The sequence below is a fragment of the Sander lucioperca genome, chromosome 4 (genome assembly GCF_008315115.2).
Source record: "Sander lucioperca isolate FBNREF2018 chromosome 4, SLUC_FBN_1.2, whole genome shotgun sequence".
NCBI lineage: Eukaryota > Metazoa > Chordata > Actinopteri > Perciformes > Percidae > Sander > Sander lucioperca.
Genome location: NC_050176.1, coordinates 25488000 through 25511577, shown reverse-complemented (window position 1 = coordinate 25511577; position 23578 = coordinate 25488000). Strand labels below are relative to the sequence as shown.

Sequence of the window (23578 nt, the reverse complement as noted above, 5' to 3'; positions counted from 1 at the left end):
TCATGTTACCTGTTGTTGCATTAGTGGTTGTAGCTGACACTGTTCTCACTAGTCCTGTAGAAAAAATGACAATGATTAAACTTAAATTCAAAATAAAATTATATATAATAATATCTCTCTCCCTGTCACACACACACACACACACACACGCATGCACGCACGCACGCATACACACGCGCACACACGCACACACACACACACACACACACATACACACATACACACACGCATGCACGCACGCATGCACGCACACACGCACACACACACACACACACACACACACACACACACACACACACACACACACACACTCACACACTCAGCATTTATTCCAAGAAATACCTGCTAATAGAAGGAATATAAGACGATCCATCCTCCCTTTTTCTCGTTCCTGTGAAATATCAAGAATTCAGTATAAAAACATTTTCAATACATTTTAATATGCAGAACAAATATACACACTGATGCCATTCTAATATACATTCTGTTGTCAGATTAGCTGCTCTAGCTTTGCAGTAAATCCTACCTTCATAAAGGTTATAATGTTTAGGTTTAATATAAACTGTTTAGAGAGGTGTTGATTCAAGTGAATGGTCAGTTAGAGGTTATAGTTTGCGGGGCTGTTATATTGCATTGCAATACTTAGAAGTATTTAATATTTTGTTGACACCATTTATATCAATGAGGATGTTAAATAAAAGGAACACCTCTTAACATAACACAATTCAACAACACCACAAAGCACAGTGTCCTTGTTGCCTCACTGCTTCGTCCCTAACAATGCATATCAAGGTCAAGGTATCTTTATTTGTCTCCCTTGGGAGAAATTAGTGTGGACAAGGGAACGTTGCTGCATGGACAATACAAAAACATAACAAAACATAAAAATCAAAAAACATCGCACACAGTAAAACCACAGGCAAAAACACCAAAACATAGACAATGTGCAAAACATCAACTGACCGCTGCTATTTTAAATACATACTAATTCTTAAAAAGCACATACTCACTGCTCATCCATACACATTACCAATCTTCAGAGCACTTATACACTGCTCATCCATACATACTGTTAGGGTACCGACCATATTCAGATGTGTGTACAGATATGCTACTCAAATATAACAGCACTTACACTTACACATTAGCGAGGGTGCGATGGAGAGAGAGAGAGGGAAAAATTAGATGTAAAACTCCTCTCAAGCAGTTGTGTCAAATACGTGTCTTATTAATACACAATAACATCACTTTGACTATGTGCTGTATGTTCTTCTTGTCCTCATAATTTAGCAAATGCTTAAAAGAGATTTAACACACACACATTTTGAGTGTGAGACAGTATTTCTAAACTTTGTCAACAATAAACCTGTATGAACAGATATTCATCACTTATTTGTATCAGAATACATATATGTACTTTATATACATGTCATAAATATTGGTATGTATTTGTCAGATAAAGAAATTGTCTTTACAAGGGTTAAATTCATTGAATTAGACGATCTAAGCTGCCTTAGCATAAAAACCGCTCTGCTCACTGCATTCATTATATCCATAACACTTAGGTGCTCATAGAGCAGCAATGCACAACAAGCCAAGCATTGAAATCCATTAGTGTTAAGTATACAGGCTACTGTTTGTTTAACTGTTACAGCCTTCAGAATAATATGGATTACTTTTAATAATGCATTGTTCTTCAGGATTTTTTTGTCTTATGTTTAAGAAGATGCTGTATGACACAATGGATATCAAAGGTATGTCGGAGTAAAAGTAGGTACATAAAAAATAGAAGTCAATAAAAACATGCAATGTGAAAGCAATACACATGGAAGAAAAGGAAAAGCATAGATTGCGAATTGTAGTTATTATTCCTTTGATAGCTTTCTGAGCCCAAATGCAAATCATTCATTAAACAATTCAATTCCCAGTCAAAGAAAGTGGTACAGAAAACCACCAATTCTACATATATACTACATTTATAACTTAAATATTTGTTTTCTTACCTTGGTGGAGTCCCAAGTCCAACTGTGCAGCAATATTGTTATATTCACAGAAATTGTTCAATGAATGGTACAAGCTGACACTAAGAAGGAACCTGTCACCTTAAAGATGTGAAGATGGAAGTGAAAACTTGTCAGTGAGGGATTTGTGAGAGAGACAATAAATTCTTTTTCAAACCTGATACATAACTTGCAGGACCTGTTCTGTTGTGTTATTTCCATGTGAAAAGACTAGGTTAGAGAGGAGGAGGGTTGGTTAATGAAGAGTTGATAGACGTGAATACCAATGCTGTTTGAGTAAATAAAGCCTTCTTGCTATTTCAAACATCCATACGTTGTCAAGTCTCAGCCTCTATAGTGCCAAAACGCAAATTTGTTACTAAGTCTTGCAAAGATGATTTGTCTGTAATGACATTAATAATATAATATTAATTGTATGAAAACAACCTCAACAGACTTTGTTCTATGGCCTACACCATCTCGTTCATGTCATTGAACTTGCAGTGAGCAGTGGCATCTAGGGATTATAGATCTAGTCTTATAGAACAGATATATCTGTATCACAAAAAATAATGAATTACTTATAACAATGAAGCAATGCCTTACAGTTTTAAGTTTTTTCCTTATTCAACATAAATTCAAAAGTCAGCACCATCCTGGTTTAGACTGTCCACTCATTGACATACCTCTTTTAATTAAGCCAATCCTTAATCAGTTTGCTATTTATTATTCATGTATTTGCAGCTGTAGCAGGTTGTGTGCTGTTTCTTCTGTGCAGCCAGCGGGAAAGCATATCTTTCATTGTGTTCAACAGGGGCTTTAAAATCCTCAGTTTTTTCAAAAATCAATTTATCAAACACATTATATTATTACTATAGTTGCACAGGGCTACTATCCATTTGGCACAGACACACAATCCACACGTACATTACTCAACTCATCATAAAACTAGACGTACATAAAAACAGGATCCTTGAGTATGCTAACTATGGAGGTGACAGTTGGTTTCTACACGCTATTCTATCTGTCATGACGTTAAACATGACAAAGGGACAACACTTTATGCAAAAGATAAGCAATTGAAATTGTTAGCATGCTTTATGCTGCCCCTTTCGTTGAAAAAATAGATAGGTAGGTAGATAGACTACAGATTTCTATGATATTATTCTGATTATCTCCACATTTTGTGGATTGTTCAGGTTCTGACACTTACTTGTATGACTGAGATGGCTCTACATTGGTCTAATGAACTGTTTAACTGTTAAAACACATGGATGCATCAACCAACACAAAGATGATTTGTACAGAGGTACTTAATAACAGGTTAGGTGACCTCCTACTTTGTACAAAAGATAATAAGCACCTTGTGGAATAATTTTGCACAAAAGCTACTGTAATGTTACCTAGTTATCCCAAAGCCTTTTCTGTAATGCCTCTTTTTCATAAAAACTTTTTCAGCAGACATCTTGACTTGTCATATCAGGAGAATCACATGTAAAACTAATAGCATTAATGATGGTTCAATTTTAAAATTTAGGGGCCCCACGCCCTAGTTTTGAACCTCTGATTTAGAGTACCTTACTCTCAATCTGTCAGCAAAGACACCTAGCTAACAGTCTCTATCACTTTTAGTGTTGTATTTATGGGAGGCTGTCTTGCCCCAAATAACGATAGGTTGTTTGTACATGCAGCAATTACGACCCAATTTTATGTTTTATTGTTAGGTAGCTGTCTAGTGGCCGTAGTAATTAAGACGGGAGCAAAGAAGGAAGTCATGTAAAGCGGTATTAAGACTGAGAAAGTTAAGTTAAGGGTGAGCGGAAGGATATATAATTGTTTTTGTATTCCTTAAGAAAAACACAAAGTATCTCTAGAGAATAACACAATGTTAGTAGGAGTATCATGTTTTGTCTTTTGGTTGGCACAAGTATGTCTATGTCTCTGCATATTGTACTGTACCTGATGACACTTCTGTATGGATAAGATGTACTGAAACATGAAGGGGAACAGATCAGCAGACATGGGTGGAGACATGGGTGGGGGCCGACAACAGATACTGAGAAATTTCCCCTTGAAAGGGAGGCACTTCACACACACAACCATCAGAACAAAAGCAGAATTCAGACTGATTGCACAGGTTGAAGGAGGAAGTTAACAATATTTAATCAGTAAGTACCAAAATGTCACATAGCACGGGGACTCCCAAGAATAATTCTGCCATAGGATGCGGTGTTCCTGATGAGAGGGTATTACGGAAAATAAGTTCCACTGACAGTGACCAGTTCGAGTACATTCTCAAACCTCTGACAGCCAATGGGAAACAAATCTCTATTGTTCTTTTTTATCTTTTCTTTTTAAGAGCCAAGGTATGCACAAACTGAGTAGGTGATAAAAGAACACAATAAATGATCACAACAAAACATATGCTACTTAAGGTGTAATAGATATAATAAACTTAATTAATTGAGGATATTGCTGTAACAAAAATGTCAATGTTGATATACAATATAAATCATATTAATAATTGGAAACCTAACATAATGCTTAACAGTTAATTACAAACTAAAAAAGTAGGACATTCTTGTATGTAGTGTAGCATTGTTATTTTGTTTCTATAAAAACGTTTTCTTAACATTGCTGGAATGATAGTATGCCCAAACAATAGAGAGCATTCTATACAAAGACTACAGGTTTCTAGTAAAAGTACATTTTACTCATAATTAAGGAACTAACTAAATTATTATTTTTTAGGTTTAATTTTTTTAAGAAGAATATTGAAACACCTCTATATGTTTATATAAAAGATAAATGCATTCTTGTAAATAAAATATGATCTGTCTGGACTCTGCTTGAGCTCATCAAGTCCATGAGAACCAAGACAAAAGGCTGGTTTCAGTGTCAATCATGTTTCATGTTGTTAACTAAGTTAATTAAATTCAATTACATTTTATTTAAAGTATCAAGTCATAACAACAGTTATCTCAAGAAACTTTACAGATATAGTAGGTCTAGACCACACTCTATGAAGTTACAAGTATTATGTTTGAAAGTGGTCAAACAATTAGGACCAATCAGTTGACATAATCTTTTCTCAGACCACGAAATTGATATATGCAGTAACACAAATCTAGCCTCTGTTCCAAAAGCGAGAGTGAGGTACAAAGAACATGGGGGATTGAGAGAGAAATCAGGCATCAAGACAATGTAAACTTATTTTAGTAAAAGAAGAAACAACCAATGCTGTATATTTACAAACAATATGCACATTAATGTTTGTAATATCTCATAACATTTTAAAGGTAATAAAAAAACAGAATAGAATAAGAATGCAATAGAAGACACTGGTTTCTCCATTGTTTAGTCCTCCTCTTTAATGCCTGTATGTATGACACATCACACAGACTCATGCTCATAGTTAGGTAGTTTCCAAAAGTACAGGAATTCAAGATACCCTGTCAATGAATCAGGTTTGCCAACATTGTGGAACAGCGGCCCTACTCCATCACAGATGACAAACTGAATTCCACCTTTCGGTTGATCTAATTTTCTCAGATATAAGTTAAGAGATGTAAATAACCATGCAGTGTCACTATTTTCTCTCAGTCTGGTGTTTGGGTTTGGTTTTCTCAAAGAAACTCTCAAAATGTACATGGACCAATTTGTAAATTACAGACAGTGCAACCAATCAGGACGAGGATCAGTGTCCAATATGTACCTACCTCTGTTTCATTCTTACTAATGCTGTCGTATTGTGCTGAAATGCTGTAGTGTTGTGGGATTTGCTGGCGTGGTTTGCACTTCAGGGCCACCGTAGTAAACCTATCAATGACATCCCTCATTTAATTAAGCCAATCCTTAATCAGTTTTCTATTTATTATTCATGCATTTGCAGCTGTAGCAGGTTGTGTGCTGTTTCTTCTGTGCAGCCAGTGGGAAAGCATCAAGTTTTTCATTGTGTTATTGAGCATTTAATGTCACTCTTTCGTACATGCTGTGCTTTTGTACTGTGGTAGTTCCAACATTAACATATTTAAAATCCTCAGTTTTTTTCAAAAAATCAATTTATCAAAGACATTATATTATTACTATATTTGTACAGGGCTACTATCCATTTGGCACAGACACACAATCTACACATACATTACTCAACTCATAAAACTAGAACTACATAAAAACAGGATCCTTGAGTATGCTAACTATGGAGGTGACAGTTGGTTTCTACACACTATTCTATCTGCCATGGCGTTAAACATGACAAAGGGACAACACTTTATGCAAAAGATAAGCAATTGAAATTGTTAGCATGCTTTATGCTGCCCCTTTCGTTGAAAAGATAGATAGGTAGGTAGATAGACTACAGATTTCTATGATATCATTCTGATTATCTCCACATTTTGTGGATTGTTCAGGTTCTGAACCTTTCTTGAATGACTGAGATGGCTCTACATTGGTCTAATGCACTGTTTAACTGTTTAGCACACATGGATTTATTAACCAACACAAAGATGATTTGTATAGAGGTACTTAATAACAGGTTAGGTGACCTCCTACTTTGTCCAAAAGATAATAAGCACCTTCTGGAGGTTGAAGGGTTGAAGGAGGAAGTTGACAATATTTAATCAGTAAGTACCAAAATGTCACATAGCACGGGGACTTCCAAGAATAATTCTGCCATAGGTGTTCCTGATGAGATGGTATTACAGGAAATAAGTTCCACTGACAGTGACCAGTTCGACTACATTCTCAAACCTCTGACAGCCAATGGGAAACAAATCTCTATTGTTCTATTGTTTTCTTTTGAATAGCCAAGGTATGCACAAACTGAGTAGGTGATAAAAGAACACAATAAATGATCACAACAAAACATATGCTACTTAAGGTATAATGTTAAAACCATAGAACATGAGTCCATCCACACGTGCAAATGTTTAACTAATGGTACTTTTATTTAATTGAAATGCACTTGAGATGTCTTTGCCTGTTTTGTGATTGTAAATTGTTTTTATATCTAACAAACTTGTTCTGCTATCTTGGCCAGGTCTCTCTTGAAAAAGAGATTTTATATTTCAATGAGACTAACCTGGTTAAATAAAGGTTAAATAAATAAAAAAAAAATATGATAAAATCAGTTTAAATCCAATATTTAGTGATAGATATTGTTGATAATTATAGAAATAGAAATTACGTTAAAGTAAAACTTTAAGGTACTTTGCTACTATTTGCTATTTATTCAATTCAATCTTCCTAATCAATTAATTGAGGATATTACTGTAACTAAAATGTCAATGTTGATATAAAATATTAATTAACATTATATATTAATAATTGTAAACCTAACATTATGCTTAACAGTAAATTACAAATAACTAAAAAAAAGCAGGAAACTCGCTTATGTAGTGTAGCATTGTTATTTTGTTTCTATAAAAAAAAAAATTCTTAACATTGCTGGAATGATAGTTTGCCCAAACAATAGAGAGCATTCTATACAAAGACTACAGGTTTCTAGTCAAACTATATTTAAGGAACTAACTAAATTATTATTTCTTAGGTTTTATTTTTGAGAAGAATATTGAAACACCTCAATATATTTATGTAAAAGATAAATGCATTCTTGTAAATGGAATATGATCTGTCTGGACTCTGCTTGAGCTCATCAAGTCCATGAGAACCAAGACAAAAGGCTGGTTTCAGTGTCAATCATGTTTCATAGTTTCAGGGGTGAGATGTTCTGCCCTAACAGGCACAACAGGAACTGGCAGGGGATTGAGAAATGAGTCTAGCAAACTCAAGGATCCAAGATTTAAAAAACAAAATGCTTCACACAAAAACTGTACAAGACTATGATTCTGCAGCCATGCTAAGGGCTCAGTGGGGCAGTACTTAGACATAGTGGTACATTGGGATAAACGTTATCTACAGTACGCAAACATGATCACAATGACAAATTTTAAACATGCTGAATGTCTGTACCAAATTTCATGACAATTGATCCACGTTTTACTGAAAACCAAAGAATAGGTCAACCTCTGTGTTGTTCAAGATGAAAAGTCAGGGGACACCAAGGTCAGTAGACTTTTATAAAATGTTTGTCTGTATTGGTATCAGGTAGGCAGAGATCACTATTATGCTGACCTCATGTTGCTTCAGGAGGCCATTTTACCTTTTGGTAAACTGTTAAGCAACACCAGACCCAGAGCCAACAGAACAATCCAAAGGAACGTGTACTGTACTGTAAGTAGCAGTTAAGAAAGAAGATGCGTGGCATTTCTCAAATGGTCCCCCTTCTTAAGTCTGCATGGTTGACATTCTCCATACATGCTCAGCATGCAACCAACATTCCAACAGCAGGCAGGCAGAGCATGAAAAGAAGATAACAGCCAATCAGCTTTCATGGAGCTGATGCTCATGTTAAATACTTTGGCAACAAAAGCAGTTGTATAAGAGAACAATCAGTGTTTGATTAGTTGTCAATTTACAGTATATGACCTGCAAATAAATCAATAGTTCCAGCGACAGTGTAACAGCCCCCTGAAATGACATTGTCTGAAAATTACAACAATCCTCTTGTATCTTTACGATACAGTGTTTTTAAACGTTCAATTTGCTCATATTTGACTTTCAATCACACTCTACATATTAGTGAAATGTTATATTTATTGCGGAGCTTCAAATCTTATACCGTGTATCGGGTGCCCGGCAGTGACAAAGATTAAAGAAAACAAAAACTCTGGCACTCACAGCATGTGAAATTTGATCAGTATAAGAGCTAGATGATGACATTTCTGGGCGGTTCATCCACCTATGGATCCTATTATTTAATTATGTAACCTCTATCTTGATTGATGTGTGAACCTTAGCTGTGTAGGCTATATTAATTGCCTTGTCTGATAGTTTTAATTACGCTAATGATAGCTTCTAGCTGAAACACATACGCTTTTGCCCACATTGAATAAAAAGTTATCTGTGGGTGCCAGAGTTTTCATTTTCTTTGAACTATAAACAGTTGACATTACATCCATAACTGCATAGATATTCAAGGACAAGACAGAACCTAATACAAAAAAATCCCAAAACACAAACACAAAAAGTGAAAGGAATGTTTATTCAGACAATACCCACTCAATCTTAAGTATATCCATGAAAAAATATAAACAAAACAAAAATATTCAAAAAGATTGATCACATTCGCTAATCTACTCAGCTGTCACATAATAACAATATCATACTATAACCCGACTGCATTACAGATGAGCTTGTGTTTGCAGATAATGCAGATGGGGATTCCTAGCATCAGTCTGGTTGGCATGAGCTCTTTCCTCTAGCGAGGTGGAAAGCCCCTATGCGGCCCTCCCCTGCCCCTAAACCCTCCCCTGTCCCCACGGAAATTTGGCCGGTTTCTTTCACGGCCTCTGTCTCCGCCTCTTCCTGCATTTGGCCCACCACGTCCCCCTCTGGGTGCTCCGCCACCACGGTCCGACTTCAGCTTAGCAGGGGGAGATTTAGGCCGCAGTCTCTCAATATCCTCGGTGCAGCCAGATAGGTGGGAGTTGACAAAATGCGAGGCGTAAGACTCTGGGTTTAAGTTACTGTTTGTCAAAGTAGGACCCACAGTCAGCCAGCCTAGAAAGAGAAGAAAATAAATAAATAGCAACAAGTATTTAGAAACAAGCAGAGGCACGGAGGAAGACGAAACTAAAAGCAAACCTACAACATGCAGTTATTAGCCAACTTTTCGAAAGGAAAGAGCATGTCCATCTCACCTGGTCTGATGGTTGAGTCTCGTCCAAACAGGTGCAACCTCCTGCGTCCCAAACAGAAATGCTCAATTATGTGGAAGATCTCCACAGGCTTCTCTACATTTCCCATCTCAGGCTCCTCGGTGATGATCAAGTCAATGTCCACGTTAGCATGGATGAAGTCACCGTCGGTACTCCTACGCACCGTTCCTTTGATTCCCATTAGGCAGTGTTCCTGGAGGGAATATGTTGTATACATCATGATATACAATTTGAACTGGTTTAACTTTACAATTATCATGTGTAGATGACTCTTGTTAAATTGTGTATCTTACATCTACATCAACAGATTTGAAAGGAAAACATATCCCAAAGCACTTAGATTACTGGTATGTAATATTTACATTAACATGAACATATATTTCACATTTCTGCTGTACCTTGGTCCTCTGAAATACTGCTTTTGGGTCCAGTGCCTTGGTCTTCCCTGGGTTATTCTTGTTGGTCTTGATCCAACAGATATCCTCACACCGCCTAAAGCCCCACTTCCTCAAACACTGAAATGGGTGTAATAGGGGAAGTATTATGAGGAGGAGTGTGTACAAGTACGGTACTCCTTTTGTGGCTGTTAATATTTACAGGTTGATCTTTTTAATTAATCTGAGAGGATTAATGCAGACATGCAACACAGTGCATACACAGTAAGGCTTCCCTTCCCATCTACTGTATGGAACATCATGTAGCAAATCAGAAATGTAAATTCAATTAAAAAATCTGGTGATTCCAGGCAAACAGATTTCTAACTGCTGAAAAGTGCATGACCTACTCTGTGGTTCTAAAAGCAATAATGCCAGTTATTCTCTCAGTTTTACGTACACTAATTGCATACAAGTTTCCGAGTAATCTGCACAAAACATGTTTTGGCTTCCCAGTTTAGCTGGTATCTTGTTCTTTGTTTGTAATAGTTGAATGCTATTTGAGATAACACAGAATAGTCATCAGCCTTCCCTTCCTAAAGTTGTCTATGTTTCACTTTTTTCTGTATTTTGATAATGGCACTAGCAAAACATACAAGACAATTATTTGTTTTTATATTTTTTGGGATTTTATGGCCTTTAATTGATAGGACAGCTTGAAAATAGTTAAGGGGAGGGAGAGGGGGGACGACATACAGCAAACCCTGTCCGCTGCCAAGGACTCAGCCTACATGGGGCGCACACTTGACTGGGTGAGCTAGAGGTCGCCTAAGAACAACCTTTTTATATTAGACCAAAATTCCTTTAGCAGTTTGCAGTCACCCATTGTCTCTACTTTTTTTAAATATATAAAACGCAAATGTAAAAATTGACATCAACATCATCAGCTGGCCTCAATACAAATTTCTATTTTTGGTTTCACTACCCTAGCCCTTGTGACCCCAAAGAATGGACAGACAATGGGGTAAACCCGTTCCCAATGTCAATCATAAAGTTGTTGAAAAAAGAATGCTGTGTAAACATACCTGCCCTGGTAAAGGCTACTACAAAATCTATTTTCTAACACAGAGAGACAGACTGTGACTCAGTGATACTGACAAGCTCAAAAGAGGACATACGTCACACCATTGACAGCAACAATACAACAAAGTAAATAATACAGGTTGTTCTGACAGCTTGCTGGAATTGAACCATGGCGTCTCTGTTGAGTGGCTTAGCCTTGAATAGTCTGGTATGAACAGACGTATTAGGTTTTCAAAGATGTTGTCATAACATCACACAAACAGTTGCCTAACTTTCTGATGCACACTGAACCAGTGAGTTCCTGAATGACTTGAAAATGGCAGTTTTAAAAAATAACTCTCATGCCTTGATTTGCAAAACCTTGTAAAACCAGTAAAGAATATGAGATGTAGACACCGAGTAAGAGTTTGCCTGTAATTAAATGTGTGCTTTGACTGAATGAGGGATCATGTTACCATTCTGCCCAAGTCCAGGCCTTCACCAGAGCCACACCAGAGAAAAACAAAGGAACGTGGAGCTGATATCTCCTCAATTTCCAGTTTCATGATCTAAAATAGCAGAGAGCAGAGAAGGAAAAGAGGGGTGAGTGAACACAATGTCAAAATCATTCATGCAGAATGGTGTGTGTATGCGTGTTGCAGATTCTTAGCTGTACGAGGGAAACCTATACACAGTGTTCATGGAAGTTATTTAAGCCTGCCTGCCCAGATGCAAGTGTGCAGATATCTTCAACAATCCTTGAATTCATTGGACTACATTCATTCTAGCACTGCACGATATGTGGAAAATATGCGATATGCGATAATATTGTTAATAGGGGTGGTACGGTTCATGAAAAAACATCCGAACCGCTCGGTTCGCATGTCTCGGTTCGGAGCGTGTGTGTGTCGCATGGTTTGTCAGTACACTGTTAATGTGCACTAACCACTTACTGCCGTAGTGCCCACTTTCGACACCTTTGTTAAAACACTTACTGGAAACGACGAGGGGGATGAGCGTGACGAACGCAACACATGGCAGCTGATTGGACGAACACGTCACGTGGTTCTTGCTGCTCCCGAATTTCAAAACACTCTAATGGCGTCTCGTTCTGAATACGATCTCGTATTTTACGAAAATAGTTCACCGAAAGTGTTTCTGAAAACATTTTAAGCGAGAAATAGGCCATACAGTTGCTGAATCTGTCTGTTTTTTGATCGACAAAGGTCAGTTTAAAAGATTTTCATCAGATTTTGAGAGGCGCCGAGCCGACCGCTCCTCAGGTGGAGTGTGGAGTGCTGCAGGTCACGTCACATGCAGAAATGGTAAGTGGGAGAGATAAGGAAGGCTGCCCGGAGTTAGAGGATGCGCCAGCGTCGTATATAGTCTGGTGTGTGGGAACATTTTGGATTTCATGTTACCTATGATGACAGCGGAAATAAAACAATAGATAGGGTTTTCACGACGCGTCATCAGACCCGAAGTCGCCATATTGGAGGTACTCCGCATCACAACAAAGCAGGCACTGAAGTAGATCCTGAACGGCGTCAAGGAAAATGGTTAATTATTGCCGTGTTTTAGGTTGTACCAATAGGTCAGATCGAGAAAAACATTTGGAATATTATCGACTTCCAAAAGTTATTAAAAAACAGGGAGAGGAATGCCAGAAGTTATCAGAGGAAAGGAGGCGCTTGTGGTTGGCAAAGCTCAACCAGGATCTACGAGGGAAAACTCTGTCTTGTTCGGTCTATGAAATGAAAAAAAAAACTATTGAGAGTCACTTGGCTACACCTTGAGTATAACAATGATATCACACAGTTAAGGTTAGGTTGATTAAAGACGTTATTGCATTACTTACTTTGGCCTTCACAACACATTTGTCGTTAGTGACTTGGTACTGCGTCTCCCTAACCCATCCACACACCATCTGGTTATAAGCCTCCAAACTTTTGTAGGATTTAAGGTCTTCCGCTGTTGTATGGGCTCAGCGAGAAAACCAGGTAGTTGATTATATCGGGATATGCAACTGAAGGAAGAATCACCGGGTCGCCATGGATCCAAGAAGAGGGAGCCAACTTGTAGGGATCTGCACCGCCACTAAACTGCAATTTCTCAAAATATCGCGCCTTTTTTGTGGTCCAAGTCCTTCCATGCCTTTGCATCTTGGACGCGTTTTGATGAGCTTTTCTGTTGTTTAGACATAAAGTATTAAAGTATCCAAAGTGCACAATACTCCATTCAGTTGTTTACACCGAGTGCCTCCAATATGGCCGTGCATCCAGGTTACCGCCCACAACGTGACGTCGGTGAAAACCCTCTATGCATGTATTGTGCAACATGCATTCAATATGCTAATTTTAGCTATATATCATATGCTGAAGTATATTTCTGGAGTGTTAAAGATTAAAAGAAAAAATAACAAGAACCATACAGAACCGAAAACCGTGACCCTAAAACCGTGAACCAAACCGTGGATTTTGTGAACCGTACCACCCCTAGTTGTTGAATATAGCACTAACGATATTACTCGAGCTACATAAACAGATATTAAAATGTACTCAGTTCTGCATTTCTGCTGCTTTCATTATTTTTCTACAATTGCTCGTTGAATTTAAAACAAATAAAAGGAAATCATTTCCAACATTCTTTAAATGGACAAATTGAACATTATATTGAATATAAAATGCACCACTATAAAAAAGAATGACATACATTTGATATTTTCTTTCAACTAACACACACAAAGAAAATCGGTTTTGTGTCTATCGCGATATGTTAAAGCCTTTCGCGATGCGTATATTAGGCCAGTTGAAATTGCGATGATGGAAAAAAATAAACGCTATATTGTGCAGCCCTAATTCATTCACACAGTAGTAAATTCATACACTTTCATACACCACACTGGGCATTTATTATTATTACTTACCTTAAATTTCAGTTTATAATTATTATAGCCTCCCTTCTTTGTTGTGACCTATGAACCAGCCATAACAATGTTCTATCTATTCACATCATACAAGCACAAACTGCTTAATGCAAACCAGTATAAGAAGCATACTGTACATACATCATCCCAGGTCCAGAAGCGTTCGGTGTGGCTGATGCCTGATTCTCTGTAGTATTCCTCTAAGGGAGGCTCAAGAAGAATTACATCAAACTTGCACTTCAAATCCTGTAGGTCAAAGTGCTCTGGATCAGCCTGGAGGTACCTGAACACACAGACACACACACATCTTAAATAGCAAACCTTTTTCAAAATACATGATGCCAACTTGATCTCAACTCTTTTTAAGTCAAGTTATTATCTCTGGGTGTAATCACATTGGCATTCAGGTAAATATTTACTCTAATATTCACATCATCATTTAACATACATGGGAGGGGTGTTGGTGGTGGAGATGAGTTCGTCCTTCAGTCTAATCAGCTCTCGAAGCTTTGGGTATTCTTCAAATCGATCAGCCAAGCCTGAACCACAGATGACAACCAGGTCAGAACTACACACAAGCATGCACATGTACATGAAACAAACACACACAAGCATACACTTACCAACATCTCTGATGAAGTTCTGTGGCCTGTGCCCTGTGTCGACAAAGTGCTGACAGTAGTCATTGTGAGGGTTCAAACTCTGGGTACCCTGAAAATGAATGAAATAAGATAAATAGGATGAGCAGGAGAGAGGGTCAAAAGAAAAATACATCTGCACAAACAAGACAAAATAAAAATGAATAGCTTGATGTGTATTGATGCATTTTAGTGCTTGATATATGAAATTGAAAAAGCTCTAATTGAAACTGCAAGTTCTAATTCAATTTCTGCAATATCTAAAAATTAAATTTTTTAAAGGGGCTGAACTCGAAATATTGAAAAAAAAAAAAACAGCGGGCTGGGATTGCCTCCACATGGCTCTCACAGACCGTTCCCCAATTCATGATAGTTTACATTTTTTCACAGTCATAAACACTAACATGCACACACGACCGGACTGGCTATTAAAACAGAGCAAATTGAATCTGCTCAGGACGCCATTACTCCACTTTATCTATACATAGCAAATATATATATATATTTTTTGCTGCTATATTAATAGTCTGAATATTGAGTACAGCTACTTTAAATGTTTTATTTTTTTTATATGAGGAAAAAAAAACTTTCTAAATAAAAATGTCACATCAACAGTGGGAATCCTTCAGCTTGAATCAATAATGACACCACAGCTGCTTTCTAAAGCTTAATTTTTGTTCTTTCCAGTGTAACTGATCACTAATTTGATCCTTAACTGAAACAATGTACTCAACTTCAGCAAAAGCAGTTCATGTGTATTGTAATAACATGTTTAACAAAAATTGTCTCGTTATACATGAATAGTTTCCGCATGGTGAAATCACACATTCAGGTTCATGTCCATCATTACACTGGTTCTAACCTGTAAATAGGCTGTGACACTCAATACAGTCTGAAATTACAGGTTGATGCCGGGGAGGGGGGGGATACTTCTTTTCGTAACAATCAAGTACCAAAAACTAAGTGATGTGGTCCTCCTCTTCTACTTCAATGCCTAACGAATCTATCTCTTTCTCTCCCTGACCCTGTCTTTCACTGGTTGAAGCCTGAAAATATTGTAAACTTTTAATTAATATCATAATTAATTACACTGGTCGGACTGTTCAGCTCTGTTTCAGACTGATACCTCCGGTTCAGGCTGGTCCTCATCCTCAACACGTGCCTTTTTCAGTCGCGGAAAATACTTTTCAATACTCATCTGGATTTAAGCAGCAAACATTCAGTGTAAGAGTAAAAAATGACATATTATTTATAATATGTTCATTTGATTCACAGGTGCTACATATAGTGTTTTGACCTCGACAACCCAACTGCATTTTACCGTAAACTTAGGACTAGTTAACTTTCTAAAGCAGGCACAATCGCTTGTTTGCTAAGAGTCAGGTCGGGACTCAACATTGTATTCAGAATATAAAATATTTTTATAGCACTTTTTAGTGTGTGATTGTGTAAAGGTGTTCACGAGATAGATACCAACATTTATTGAACTTGTGAATTTCGCCAGCGGTCTTCTCTCCTTATGGAGACAGACGCTGTGTGCGCGGTGGGCTCGATGGTGTTTTAAGCCTCCAACGTTGCCTTCCAGGCAGCTAACACTCACCTTAACCCTAAACATAACCATTGCCGCGCTGCCTGGAAGGCGACGTTGGGGGCTAAACACACCAAACACCGCACGGTGGGAGGAGCTGTATGCGTGTGTGTGTGTGTGTGTGTGTGAGTGAGACACAAGTGACAGAGAGACGGAGGAGAGCAGTTAAAGGAACTGCAGCTGAACGTGTTTTAAATAGCGTTTACCGCCACACTATCTTGTCTATGTGTGGGAAACACTGATGTTACCAACATTCCACTTACTTTTCTCAAGCTTAGATAGAAGGCATACTGTAGATCCAACCTCTCTCTTTGGATCACAAGTTTCATGGTTTGAGATATGAATGGCTGATGGCTGATGCACACCCGATATAGATACAGTACGATCTTTATCTGACTGCTTGGGCTTTAAGTCAGCCAAATGTCACAGGTTTTCCTATTGCATCACACCATCTAGTCACCAAGTCCACGCAGAGCATTTTGTAAATGAATGAATAGAATTTGACAGACTAATTAGCATCACCAAGCCATCTCATGTTCAGTGAGTTGGAATTTAACACCGTCTTTTTAAGCAAAAGTAGTCCTTGCAGTTGATACTGATAATGCTGGTGAATGTGATGGGGCAATCAGGAATTGTTGACATGTACAGTGCGGGTCTGATATAATTTCACTTTGATGTGGCCATTTCTCATTGCTGAAAGTGAGACTTAAACAAACACATTGAAAAGATGTGCACTGAATATGTAATGTACAACCTTGGACAACTTTAAGATGCACAGTGATGGTTAAAAAAGGATCACAGTTACTTATTTTTCTTTGGAAACAAAATTGTTATTGCACCTGAACATGATAAAAGAACAGAAATCTATCTTCACTTTTAAAACCGCACAGTACTAGACCTATGAATTAAACTATCTTTGAATACAATACAAATTGAAATATACAATGTGTCTTCACATTAAATCACAATGCCACGAAAAAGTATTCACAAGCTAGACGCATAATCAGCACGTGGGTATTGTGAATCCACAGCTGTGGTGTGAGCGGGGTCAGCCCCTCCCTTTCTTATACAACAGCAGTTCATTACGGTTAGATCCAAAAATGCTTTGAATGTACAGAGCTGTCAGGCAGCATAACCCATCTGAACACCTGTGAGATTTACGAGTCTCTTCTTCCTGCTGCTTTCCCACAAATGTTACCAGTTAGGGCTGGGCAATATATCGATATTATATGGATATCGAAATATGAGACTAGATATCGTCTTAGATTGTGGATATCGTAATATGGCAAAAATGCTATTTTCCTGATTTTTAAAAGCTGCATTACAGTAAAGTGATGCAATTTTCTGAACTTACTAGACTGTTCTAGCTGTTCTATTATTTGCCTTTACCCACTTAGTCATTATACCCACATTATGGATGATTATATATCTAAAAACTAATTGTAAATAATATTTTGTGAAAGCACGGATAGTCAACCATACAATATCGACATTGATGTATTTGGTCAAAAATATCATGATATCTGATTTTCTCCATATCGCCCAGCCCTAATACCAGTATTACCATTGCAATTGTAGATTGCTTATAAGGCCATGGATTACATACTCACAACTGGTAACACAAAAACAATACCAACGTGCCCAATACTACTATTTTAAAGATTTTTTACCATTGGTTTTCTTGATCATTTCTAACGTAGCTACTTTCTACATTTGGGAAACCAGTTTATTTACCTCAATGAAAAATAAAAACATTGCTTGACAGGCGTGTGTAAAAGAAAGAGACAGCACGTTGTCCAACCTTAAGGAAAGTACTTGAGTCCTTGTACACTTCCTCATATGGGTTGCTTTCATCCGGCTGTTGCACCTCGACCTCTTCCTAACACACAACAACACAATGAGGTTAATATGTTTGTCTACGAACACAATCTTTATCTGTAATGAGAGGCACATGTATTTGGTAGATGAATACAACTGAAAAGAAATTGATCATAAAGCAATTTAAAAAATATGAGTGGAATCAAAATCATGAGAACATTACTACCTATAATAACAAATAAATGAGTATAGAAGTTGGGATAACAAATAGAGGGAAACACATAAAACATATTGAAGGGCTTACAGTTAAATAGTCAAGATTCTCAGTTTCAAATCAGTAGGGCTGTCCTTGACTAAAGAAATTCTTAGTCGACTAACACTTATATGATTTTGTCGATTAATCGATTAGTTGATGTAATCGACAGAGCTGTGCTCTTTGAGAGGTGATTAAGACTAGAAAAGCACAATATAAATGTAGTTAATGAACCATCTGTAAAACTGAGTTTCTCCACAATTAATCCTGCAAAAGCACCACTTTAAATCTTGTGCTTATCAGAAATGTGCTCATAAGTTTCTTGGAAATGAGTAATTAAGCATGAATAAGTATAAAAAATGACTCATCAACTAAAGAAATCTTAGTCGACTAAAACCAAAACGACCGATTAGTCGACTAATCGACTAAGAGGTGGCAGCCCTACAAATCAGTCAGCCGGAAAATAAAAAAGAGTAAGCAGAGACAATATCAACCCCCTTATTCTGCCCATGTCATATTCAAGCCAAAGTCATTAATAGTTAACCTCAAGCTTCACAATATGCTGAAATATTTAAATTTGATAGAACCTACAACCTAACCCCCATGAAGATTAAATTTAAACATGTTCACAGCTTCTGTTGCTGAGAAAAGAGAAAAACAACCATTTGGATGGTGGCCAGATTTATGTTCACAGCCTGCAGCTACAACCTGCCAAATGGAGCAAAGCCACAATACTGACTTGCAGAGAGGACCTTACCTAGTCTGGCTATCACCAGACCAAGCTCATCTTTTAAGATTGAACATTAGTCTGGGGAGTCTGCTCTGTATTTTCTCTGCACAAGAGGCGTGATCAACAGGCATAGTTCAAATGACTCTGTACGCAATTGGATAGTCCTTCAACCAATCAGACCAACGATCCGGGTGACGTAGCAGCGACAGAGGAATCAACGGGTTGCTGCCATGGAGTGCTGCGCTTCGGTGGCCGGCTTGTTGAATGTAAACAAGAAGCTGCTTGGTCGCTTCTCTATCGTCATCGTGTTTAACCCACCAATAGCGCGCCAGGTGGATAAGCCAGTTTGTGATTGGTCCCCGCAAAATTGTAACGGAAGCAGGATAGATAAACGTACAGGTTTCCAGCCTGAGCTGCAGGGAGAAATCAAATTGTGGCAGATCGGGCTGGGTTTACCCAGTCTAGACCTTACCCAGACTATATCCAATATATGTACGTGTCCTTTGGCAAATCTTTGGAGCTAATAAGAACAAATCAAAGCCCTACTATTGAGACTACTTTCAAAAGACCTGGCTTATAGCCTGAGATCCTCAGGCAACGGCCCTATTTACTGTCCCACTGTCCAGACAAAAATATCAGGAGGGACCACACTTTTGTTTCCACTGGCCTGATGAACAAACTGCCTCAGAAGATGCAGTTTGTTCAGTCTGTGTCATTTGAAATCCTCCCCCATATATACTCACTCCCCGGCTTGTCCTGAAGTTTCATCCATTACATGTTCTTTGTTTTATCTGCTTTTGTTGTTTCCTACTGATGTTTTATTCATATATTTTGATTTAATTGTCAATGTAATTGTGGTTTTATATTTTAAATCACTAACATTTGTTTTGAAAAGTGCTATATTAATCAGGTTTATTATCATAAGGTGGAGGCTTTTTTAACCGATGCAGATTCATAATGATCACCTTTTGTTCTTCCACATCTTCCTCTGTGTCCTCTCCCTCAGTTTGTGCCTTTCTTTTGGAAGGTGCGACAGAACTGTCAAATGAAGCTCTGCAAAACACAAACAGCGGAAATACATTCCCTGATTCTGTGGCTTAGTAATGCACAAAATCAACATTTTAGCACTGACAATGACAAGACAAAACTGGCAAGCAAGATGGACAAATGTTTACGAAAATATGTTGAAGAAGAAACGAGAGGAGCGGTTGAATGTTGAAAAGTGAGTTTATTTAAGAACTTAAAATGGCTTGGACTGGAAGCTTTTGTGTTCTTCATGCCATTAAGTCCCTGCATGTGTACACATGTAGCATATTCAAATATTTAACATTCCTCCTTTCAATTGCACCCCCTCCTTTCTTCTTTCTGTTAAAGATGCAATATGTAATAGCTAGCGTTTAAAATAGGTACTGCAATCCAAATTCAAAATACTGGAGAGTCGTCTCCCCTGGCCCCTCCTCCCCAGACTCGAAATTCACGGAGGTTAGGGTTTAACCCTGGGTTAGGGTTAAACCCTAACCCTAACCCAGGTTGAGAACGCAGCATCCAACAATGTTGCTAGACACTAGTCTCACATAGTCAGACTTTACTCCACAGCGCAGCGGAGTAGCTAACGTTAGATGCTGGCTATGTTGACAGTCCGTGCTCATGCGGAGCTGTGTACCTGACTGACAATCCCCCTATCTCGGCCTAAAATGACAGCAACAACCGCTAAAACAGCATGACCTCGCTGTCCTCTCTACCCAACTGACAGACAGACTTTCTCGGCTTAAAATTACAGCAACAACCACAAAAAACTGAGCAAACTCACAGTCCTCTCTACTCGATTTACAGCCACCCTTTATTGGCTTAAAATTACTCACCGTTTGTTCGGCTACGGCTGCTGAACAGGCTACGCATTGTAAACAGCTGTGGCCCGCCTGCCTGGTCCTCCGGTAACGTTAGCAATTATCAAGTGTTAGCATGCTGGCGTTAGCCAGGACCAGTTGGGATCACTTCACTGGCTGTGTCTTAGGGCGTTTTCACACATGAAAGTCCGAACCAAGGTCCGGACCAAGGTTCATGTTTTTGTTACATTGTATACATTTGATCCGGTAAGTTTTGGTTTCACACTGCAGTTATGCAAGCGCACTAAAGATCTATACGTGACAAAACTATGTCCTGCCGTCATCACATACGTGAGCTGCGTCTCCAGATACTTATAATTGATTGGTTTGTAGACGGGCTTCCCCGTCCTCTCGTCTCCTCTCTCTGTGTCGGAGTTTTTTCAGCTGACTGCTGCTCTCCCTTACTGCCGCAGCTCTTTTTGTTTTGTTGTGATGTTGAGAAGCAAGACACTGGAACTTTCTGGAGAATTTATTTATTTATTATTACCACTTAACAAATAAACTGCTGATGTATTCTCTGCTCTGATAGCCGACAGCTGTCTGCTCTGAGCGCATTCACCGTCACTCTCTCATGTAGCCTACACACTAAGCACCGAGCTATTCCTTAAAGGAGCTATTCCCCGGTCTTGTAACACAAGGAGAGCCTGCCAGAGCTTCTTGTATTTGGTCCGAAAGTCCGAACCATCCAAAAAATGCTTTCACACTGTAAACGAACCGGACCATGGTTCAGTTTGGTCCGGACCGAGACCACCTCTTTTTGTCGGACCAAAATTTGGTCTTTTGATCCGGACCGTGGTCCAGGGGAGGTTTCACACCTCTAATTTTGGATCGGATCAAACTGAAAAGTCCGAAAGTCCGGACCAAATGAGGTATGTGTGAAAACGCCCTTAATTGCTTTTGTGAGTAACTAACTTGAGTACGCTATATAACTCAATTTGAGTACACAAATGTTGAAATGACTGAAAATGCCAGTCCCTAGTAGCCGTGATAAATTAGCCTGAAACTTAATGCTTACCTGTTCTGGAGGGAATTAGCCAACTCAGCATCCTTTTAGGCTCTAAGCTGTCTTCATCTCTCAAATACATCATCTATTACATATTGCACCTTTAATACTGACCTGTTTGGGTAGCCGTTTTGCCAATTTACGAGCCGTTGTTTCAGTTCACCTCATTAATTAAGAAACTGTGCAGAACATGGGGAGAGCTAAAATTCAAGTCTCCCTTGTCCATGTCTCCCAATCCTGCCCTGATATGCGTTTTCCTGTAAACATCCTTGACATTTGTTCACTGTTTTGGGGTTATAGCTTACCTGCATGATTCTCTTGTCTCCTCTATCTCCTTTAGTTCATCTTTACTGTTGAGGACAGCTCCGATACTGTCTGCGCTTTCAGCTCCCAACTGTGGTCAGACAAGAATGAGAAAATCAGTGCAAAGTCACATATTCTCAAATTCTACTATTGTCTCCTTTATTATATAATGTATTGTTGTACTCAACGTTTTCTGTCTCAGTATTTTCTACTTATGTAGCTCCAGGTTTAACAATTTCCCTCGAGATTAATAAAGTTCCATCTTATCTTACATATTTTACATATAACGTTAACGTTACTCTAAATGAATGTTGTTAGATTTCCGTGTAACGTTATATGTATCCTAACTGACGTGTCATGCAACGATGTCAATTGTGTTAAGGTTAACGTTAGCTATAGTGGCTCAAATAGCTTCAACATGTTGACGTTACGTTCATTTATTTACATGTAGCTAACGCTAGCTACAGTGCGTATGCGCCTGCAGTCCACTCGAGAGCGAAACATGCGGATATGTCAGCTAAATTATCATCACCCATGTGTGTAACGTTATTTATGCGACAGTACTCCGTCCTTGTTCACCACACAGTCGAAAAGTAGTTTTCAATACAACAATTCTGTAATCTAGTTAGCAGCGCCACAGTTGGTCAACAGATAACGTTAGCTAGCTATAGCTTACGTTAACTCACTTAGCTAATGTTACTTGCTAACAACAAGAGGCTCACAGTCCACTTGCCTGTTGAGCTAAAAGCTGCCGCCTAAGTTTTTGTCGCTCGCGGATCTCTTGCAGTCGGCTGTTCATTTCTTTAGTTGCAATGTTTAACTGTCTTAGTATCCTTGGTCGTTGTTACATTAAAACGTTTCATATGAATGTGATTAGTTAGCTAGCTATAACGGTAACTTATATTATTAGCAAATAATTGACCGGTGTAGCCGTTAAAGTCACAATGGGTGTACTCGTTATGGACACCTGGGCGCTCGGGTTCGATTTTGAGTCTTGGCGACGTAAATGAAGTTAGCCGCTAAAATAAAGTGTTAAAGACACCGGTTGCCACTGCTCAATGGCTGGTGTCTCAATAATGTATACTGAGGCGCTTTTTGCATACGCAGCGGTCTTGGCAGCCCGGCTTGAGTGGATCAACCGGCGAATGGAGCGGTGTATCGAGTAACTCCGCCAACCTGGACGAGTTTTGGCGTACGCCGGTGTCAATTAAGAGTGAAC

At 38.4% G+C, this 23578-nt stretch overlaps 1 protein-coding gene across 1 annotated transcript; it reads right to left on the bottom strand.

Moving 5' to 3' along the window:
* Window positions 1-9082: 9082 nt before the first annotated feature.
* mettl14 (methyltransferase like 14) lies at window positions 9083-23478 on the bottom strand. Its single transcript, XM_031302759.2, has 11 exons — window positions 23093-23478; window positions 22362-22450; window positions 20133-20220; window positions 18168-18245; window positions 14764-14851; window positions 14589-14679; window positions 14282-14423; window positions 11691-11783; window positions 10177-10293; window positions 9761-9971; window positions 9083-9620 (listed from the first exon to the last, which is right to left on the bottom strand). The coding sequence occupies exons 1-11, from the start codon at window positions 23156-23158 to the stop codon at window positions 9319-9321; spliced, it is 1365 nt and encodes a 454-aa protein (XP_031158619.1). The 5' UTR covers window positions 23159-23478; the 3' UTR covers window positions 9083-9318.
* Window positions 23479-23578: the final 100 nt, after the last annotated feature.

What these genes read in the sequence shown, in the direction of transcription:
- mettl14 (XM_031302759.2), bottom strand. Translation starts at nt 23,158, where the DNA reads ATGAACAGCCGACTGCAAGAGATCCGCGAGCGACAAAAACTTAGGCGG. An exon ending in ACTCAAGTACTTTCCTTAAG is followed by an intron (nt 14,852 to 18,167) that starts GTTGGACAACGT and finishes ATTCATTTTCAG; the next exon opens with GGTACCCAGAGTTTGAACCC. An exon ending in GAACTTCATCAGAGATGTTG is followed by an intron (nt 14,680 to 14,763) that starts GTAAGTGTATGC and finishes TCTGTGGTTCAG; the next exon opens with GCTTGGCTGATCGATTTGAA.